This window comes from Solea solea, chromosome 9, assembly GCF_958295425.1.
Source record: "Solea solea chromosome 9, fSolSol10.1, whole genome shotgun sequence".
In the NCBI taxonomy this organism is placed as follows: Eukaryota; Metazoa; Chordata; class Actinopteri; order Pleuronectiformes; family Soleidae; genus Solea; species Solea solea.
The window spans coordinates 21,751,495-21,759,041 of record NC_081142.1 but is presented as its reverse complement, the minus strand read 5'-3'; the positions used below and the strand labels follow the sequence as shown (position 1 = coordinate 21,759,041).

The following is a 7,547-nucleotide window of genomic DNA, read 5'->3' as shown; positions in this document are numbered from 1 at the left end:
TTTGACAGAGTAATCGATAATGATCACTAGATCCACTTCTAATACAAACAGTAGCTTACTGGAACTTGACAGTAATAATATCAGAAACTTTGAGTTTCACGTAGTTGCCACACCTATCCATAAATTGGTGCAATATCATGTGAAATGTACAACTAAAGCCTGTGAAATCTTAGAAATAATTTACAATGTATCTTTGGAAATCTCTGGAAATCAAAGAGACACCAAAAATGTATTGTCTGTCCCAGCTGTAACTGTGTGATTTCCTCTTAGATCACTATTTTAACTCGACATTTTTCCAGTGATACCACTTTTGATTGCATTGTAGAAAATAACATACACTTAAATGCAAAAGTCTTAGCATTAAATTAGTATTTGTCTGGATTTATACCAACACACTGGATAATCGACCACAGCTCATGAGACACAATTATATGTCAAACATCAAACTAATGTCCCCAGTCATTTTAATTCACCTGCATATGTCGGTAACTTCTCTCTACAGCCTCCCCTGCCACCATTTTAATTGTAATCAAACCAGCACATTCAGATGTAAAACACACACACACACACCCATAAATCACCAGTGTTTGTGTGTTGAAGCGTGTCCCAGTCCTCGGCTGAGTGCTGTGGCGTGTCGGGCGTTGCAGGCTCAGAGGCGGGAACAGAGTGGTAACCATGGTGCAGAAAGAGCAAACAGGAAGCCCGACACCTCAGACACAGCACAGGACGCACGACCTGCGGGGGGGGGAAGTAAAAAATGGAAATGAGTAAAAACTGGAGGAGGGAATAAGTGTGTGCATGTAAGTGAAGGATGATTCTTCAGAGGAAATGCGATGTGTTTGCTGTGATGACTCCATCTATATAGTAGGACAGGAGATTTTCCTGATACAGATGATTGATGTGTTCTCTGTGTTGTCCGCGTGTCTCCAGGGGAATTGCCATCATATCACCTTCATCATGGCTCAGAAAAACACGTCGGGACCAAACACAATCCCGAGACTTGTCGTCAAGATTATAGGCAGCAAACATGTCAAGCAGTTCATCCACGAGCGACAAGAGTGAGTATGATGGAAAAGATGGATTACCAAAATATCATGAGCTGCACATCAGAGATTAAATCTCTAATCTCCATGAAATGATGTTTGTATTTATTTTTACTTTACTTTTTCCACAATTACTGTCTCTAGTATGTTTGTGTATTTAAAAAATGTTTTATTGTATGTTTATAATGTGTAGCCGTACCAATGCTTATTCTAGTGACTCTGACATTCATTCACAAAGATAATTTAAAGGACTTTGAGGGCCCAGAGTAAAAGGGAAACAAACCTTCAAACTTGGGAAAACTAAACTAAACTAATTCATTTAAAAATACTATTGTCCCTATTTCCGTTCTCCTCTTGCCTTTGCTCTCCTCCTTTTTTGTTTTCCACAGGACGTTTCCAATAGAGACAGACTGAGGCAATTTTAACCACTTTTCGAAATAATAAGCGGATGATACTAATTATTAAATGTGGCCAAGTTTACCCATTTATGTTTTACAGAAACTTGATAAATTCTGCACATTCACTACGTGAACACACTAAGAAGCGCTCATGCACATTTTCAGAAGTGGGATTCTGCGGCCAAAAACAAACCTGGACGTTCAGTAGGACTTTACAGTTGTGTTTCAATCACAATCATGGTTTTGGCTTCTCGCGAGCATGATCATGCTATGATGAAAATGCCTGCTCCATCAGCAGAACGCAAATCCAATCAAGCACTACGTAAAACAACATGTCACATGACTGCACGTCACAGCTGCACCACACAGCTCTATGTTTACCGGAAGCAGTCTGGACAGGTAACGCTTTAACAAAACTGACAAAAAAATGAAATGACTCAGAAGTTCCACAGTAAGGCTTTAAGCTATTTTGTTTGTATAATGTGTTATTATCAGACTGTTCCATTTTAATCAGAAGGAGAAGGAAAAAAAACACATTGGTTGCCCTTACTTCTTAAGATCAGCATCATCCATATAAAAACTAATATCACTCGACCTCAATTTAATTTAAGGGGATCCTCACAAAATTTGGACAGTCTAAATTGAGCGTAGGAGTGAGCGTGAGAGTGAATGATTGAATGGTTGTTTGTCTCTATGTGTGGCCCAGCGATGGACAGGCGAACTGTCCAGGGTGTGACGCCGCCTATCGCCCTATGTCAGCTTAGATTGGCATAGCACCTGCCACGACCCTCCTGTGGAGGATAAAGCGGTAGAAAATGGATGAATGGGATTCTAACTCTGCACTTGTGTAATGAGCTGTTTTCAAGGGCCCCACCCTCTCAGCTTGGGGCCCCAGGCAACTGCCTGCATTGCCATGCCTGTTGCTGCACCCCTGCATGAGAACAAAAATCATGTTCACAATCCCATGATCAAAATTTGTTCCGTTTCTGTACCAATTTAGTTTGATTTCTTTTTATACATATCTTTGCTTTAAGGCGCTGAGGCTACAGTCGTGATTCTTTTCTTCTCACAGGTTTTTATTTGTTGTGAATCTTCAAAGCTCCCTGATGATTTTATTGAGATTACGGGCTCCGCAATCAGATGACATTTTGCACAACGTGTCTCTCTTGTGTGAAACTCGCAGGAGAATCACAACACTCAAATTAATCTGATGTGTTTCGGGTTTTTACAGAGATACGCAACACGCGCCAGAGGAAACGGCAGCAGCGAAGGGTTCACGTGAGGATTCTGAGAAACCTCCTGAAAAACAAGACGGGATTGAGTCTGTGTCTCACCCACGGCTGCACAACAGAGCGGACTCTGTACTGTGGGCTGGAATTAACCAGGTGAAGTCTGTGTGATAGTTTACTGATAGACACAGGGAGGAATAGAGAATAATGTGTAGAGTGTAGAAACGTCCGAAAACAAAATGAGAAGGTGTTTATGGCACCGTACAGCCAACATGCACATTTAATATTTACATTCTTTGCTACTTCATTAAGAAAATGTAATATTTGTATTATTTTAAAGATTGAGATAAAGAAAAAACAAGGGTAAGAATTTACATTACATTACAGTACTTACATAGTAGTGATGGTGAAAGAGGGAGGTAATATGCTAGTGCCATCTTTTTCTAACACAATTTCCAACAATATTAGTAATAATGACATAATTTTATAGTAATTACATGTTATTTGCTCAGTTATAACCTGTTAAGAATGACTTTAGACTACAATTAGTGTAATACCTTTATATATATATATATATATATATATGTATAAAAAAATTCATAATAATAGTTCAAATTCATACTCCCTCACACATTTTCCATAGCAATTAATAGGTTATTACTTGGTTACTATAGAAATAAGACAGTGTTACCTTAATATTACAAATTGTTACCATAATTTACCACAGTTTTTCTGTTTACTGTAATGTAAGGTTTGACAGAAAACCATCATGAATTATTTAATTTAAGACTCAAGCTCAGATCCCGAGGTGGGGGGATGTTGACAACCTAAAATAAATATGGTGAATAAACAGAATAATTCTCTAATGCTACATCAGTTGTAGTAAATGTATTGAGATCACACAGGCAACATATGGAGTGTATTTTAAAACATGACATATCAGAATCTCTGTTATCTCCCTGTTTGATGGTCTCCAAATCTCTTTTTTTTTCTAATTGCTTTAATTAACTTGTCTGTTAAGTGCTTTTATAATATGATGAGTACTTTTACTTTCAGTATTTTGATGTGCATTTTTCTGTCATTGGTCATCAAGTATGGGAAAATAATACTTTTTTTTTTTACCTTTTAAATATTGAATAGTATCATTTAAACCAGGGGTGTCAAACTCATTTTTGTTCAGGGGCCACATACAGCACAATTTCATCTCAAGTGGGCCATACCAGTAAAAATAGTAAAATAATAGCATAATAACCTATGAACAACAAGAACTCCTTTGTTTTACATTTAATGAAGGATATTTTTACAAAATATGAAATTTCTTGAGAAATATAAGTGCAATTTCAACAATATCATGCATAAACTTAGTATTTACACATCACACTTGATCTATAAAGGCACAAACATTTAGTCACAGGTATCTGGAAGTGAAAAATATTGTATTTGACATTACGTTTAGATTGGAATCGTAGTGTGGAATTTTAACAAATTCATCCTGTGGGCTGGATTGGACCCTCTGGAGGGCCAGTTCTGGCCCCCGGGCCGTATGTTTGACACCCCTGATTTAAACGGTTAAAACACAGAAAATAAATAAATATTTGGAATTTTCATCAGGGCCGAAGAGAAGATCACTTTCCATATATGTAATTTATAGCAGTTTTCAGTACAAAAGAACACATTTACCAGGCACTCACCACTGCACAGCTCTGGTCCTTTACTGTGTACCTGATGTTGATCATGTGTGCTTCATGTTTCTCTGCAGGTTCCTGACAGGCTGTGTGTGACAGCACCCTCTGGTGATCGCTCCAGGTCCTACATCCACCCGAGGACTCCACACGTCACTGGACGCAGAGTAACTGCAGCGCTGGAGACAACAGTATAACTTTTATTTATATATATATATATATAAATAAATAAAAAAGACATCATCCAGTTATACAATATTCATGTATAACAAGTGCTGTGAGTGACTCATTGCTCATCACGTGTGAAGAAAAATCAGACAAAGCTTTCCATGAGCGCAGACTCTGGCTTTCCTGAAGGTCAAACACTTAATGCAGTAGTTCAGATTTTTGAGGGAAACCGTTTAATTAATATTTAATAAAAAAATAAAAAAATAGCACCACTAGTTGAGATGAATAAAAATACATTCACCCTTCCATATAACCTCACACTCCCTGAAATATTTTGATTTGACCTCCAAGAATTCTTTGATTTTTAAGACGAAGGTTTTTAAAATAAGGCTTAAATTAAGTTTGAGGAATATGGTTTGATGAAGCATGCTAGGGATTAATGATATGTAAAACTCAGCCTTTAAGGCAAAATAAAACATAACACGTGACCTCAAACAGAACTACTTTTCTCTGGTCTTTCTCTCAGCGAGAATCACTCGAGGACACAGAGAGGTGCAAGCTTTCCTCTGCAGTCAGAGAGGAACTGTGTGACTGGCCGATTTCCTCTCTGAGGTCAGCAGAGGACGAAATGGCAGCTCTGGATCCGTCCTCCAGTGGGACAGTCCACCGATCCCAGATCACTCACCTGTTTCTGAAACATGACGTTCCACTGAAATTGCCAACGTTTTCTCTGCTGCTCCATGAGTTTTCTGACATAAACGACCCCGTTCTGGTGAGTAAAGCAACAACGAATACTTTTGTTTGTGAGGGATTTGGGGCTCTAAAATGCATTAATTTAAAGTAAACAAACCAGTTACACAGGCAAAAATACAGTAGATTGATATACTTACGTATTAGTCATGCTGTGGTAAAATTAACTTTATGAACAATGCAGTGTATATTTCACATGTTCATTGTAGGAATTTAAACCTGTAATAATCAGCAATGATCAGCAAATCAATAATTACAACACCTGTCAAATGTAGGGGAGTGAAAAATACATAATTTACTCCTGAAATGCACTCTAGTACAAATAGAAAGTACAATTAAAATACTCTGAAATGTGAAAAAAAGAGAGGAAAATGTTTTTTGTTTTTTTTTAAAAAAGCAAGGAAACAAAACAATATAACAAAGGAACAAGAAAGGAGAGGAGCCAGAGTTTGACCTTCAATTTAATCTGCTTCATTAGACCTTATGTTTATTTTGTGTTGTTCATTCTTAAAAGTGAGAGAGAAATGCCATGTACCAGCTAAATCCTGAATCCAGCACTGCAAATAATAAAAAGACAAACATTAGAATGTGTTTAGACACAGTCATGATGAACCACTGTCCCAAACATATACAGCACCTACTGTACATATTACATAGTTGTACTAAATCCATCAGTCACCTACGCATTTAAACCATCTTAACAGCAACAACCACCATCCAGAATTCTGATTAGGAACTCGGCTTGAGCACTCTTTGTTAGTGCTTTCCATAATCATTTGGTATGAAGTATTGATAACTATACTGACCGTACACAGTTACACCTCTTTGTGCTGCCCTGTGTGTTGTTGCAGATCTATTACCGAAAACTGTTACAGTTCCTCGAAGCCTCTGCATTCTCCACGGAGAGTGGGAGGTAAAGAGTGCGACATGAAAAGATTCTAGAGCGGCCTCGTGACAAAGCTTCTTCTGCTCCCGAGAGTGAAGATGACAACTGTCCCATCTTGAATATGAGCACACAGTCGGGGAGGTCATGTGATAGAAGTAGCCGTCTACCCATTTCGTTTATTAGTTTAAAATGTTCTGACCACCTGCTTATTAGAAGCTTTTTAATGTTTAGTGTGTTTAATCAAGGACATTTGATTGAATTACATCATTATGTCAAAGTATGTATGCACCTTTGAAAAAGAACAGCAGCGGTAGTTGTAGTAAACGTTGACTTTGCCAACGCAGTTACCTGAGACTGTTGTACACTGCAGCTGTGGCATGAAGACAGGAGTCGGATTTTAATGCCAGTCTGCAGAGCGGATGGATAACGGAAATTTGGCAGCCTGGTTCCAGACCTGGAGTCATCGTTCACCCGTGTCATACTTTGTTTTCGTGAGTGAGAGCTTCAGTGCTCTCCTGCCAGCTGGAGAAGCAATTGACCAATCAGAGCTTTGCAGAACGTAAAAAGTGGTTGCGAGTATCCTGTAGGAAGCAAAGCACTCAAAAACATGGTGGAAACATAGTGGATTCTTCATTTTATAAACAACAATCAAGGTTTAAAGATCCAATAATCCTGCGTAGGAAGTGACTCTCTGCCCAAGATAGTTGTATTTATTATATATTTACAGACATGCTGCCTATAGAGCTCTGGATGGTACGACTTTTTGTGAAATTTTCCCTCATCCTAAAATTAGAAATTGCAATAAAAGCACGCAACATAGACAAGATAAGTGTTGGATTATGTACCTGATATGAAGTGATTAGTACACAAGCAGAATCAGTTGCCAGTGGGTTCCCATCACTCCGTCTTCTATGCTCGCTTTGAGCGCGTTTTGTGGTAGCGATCGTTGAGGAAACAAGTTGCCTGACATACAGTAGTTCCTTGTATTTGTGCTGCCCGTTATATTTGTCTGTTGTGCATGTAAAAAAAAAAGTGTGGCATCCTGCCAAAAATGGCATTGTTTTGATTCTGACTCTTGCATGACAGGATTTTCACAACACCCAGAACTCTATAAGACCTTTGAGGTTTAGATAAATACAGTCTAGTTCACGCCCTGATTCGCGTGCTTGGCATATATAGATCAAAGTCCCTGGTACGTAGTAAATAAACTCTGTTTAATATTGCAACAATGGTGTCGTTTGTGTTAAATGCAAAACCTTTTTTGTACGTCAAGCTTCAAGTGGAGCCGGTCTTTGAACTAGTGGACTCTGCCTTGATGACTTTAGTAATGGGAACTTCTCATTGGACTTTTCATTGGTGCCTTGGACTGGAACACTGTGAACTCAAGATTC

At 38.4% G+C, this 7,547-nt stretch overlaps 1 protein-coding gene across 1 annotated transcript; it reads left to right on the top strand.

Moving 5' to 3' along the window:
- The first annotated feature begins 709 nt into the window (after nucleotides 1-709).
- Nucleotides 710-7,340, top strand: LOC131465938 (uncharacterized protein C1orf87). Its single transcript, XM_058638919.1, has 6 exons — nucleotides 710-800; nucleotides 931-1,058; nucleotides 2,673-2,826; nucleotides 4,430-4,543; nucleotides 5,047-5,292; nucleotides 6,122-7,340. Exons 2-6 carry the CDS (start codon nucleotides 958-960, stop codon nucleotides 6,185-6,187), a joined length of 681 nt encoding a protein of 226 aa, XP_058494902.1. The 5' UTR covers nucleotides 710-800; nucleotides 931-957; the 3' UTR covers nucleotides 6,188-7,340.
- The last annotated feature ends 207 nt before the right edge of the window (nucleotides 7,341-7,547 follow it).

Coding starts and splice junctions, on each gene's coding strand:
- LOC131465938 (XM_058638919.1), top strand. CDS start 958: ATGGCTCAGAAAAACACGTCGGGACCAAACACAATCCCGAGACTTGTC. Junction 2,827..4,429: donor TGTGGGCTGGAATTAACCAG/GTGAAGTCTGTG, acceptor GTTTCTCTGCAG/GTTCCTGACAGGCTGTGTGT. Junction 5,293..6,121: donor ACATAAACGACCCCGTTCTG/GTGAGTAAAGCA, acceptor GTGTTGTTGCAG/ATCTATTACCGAAAACTGTT.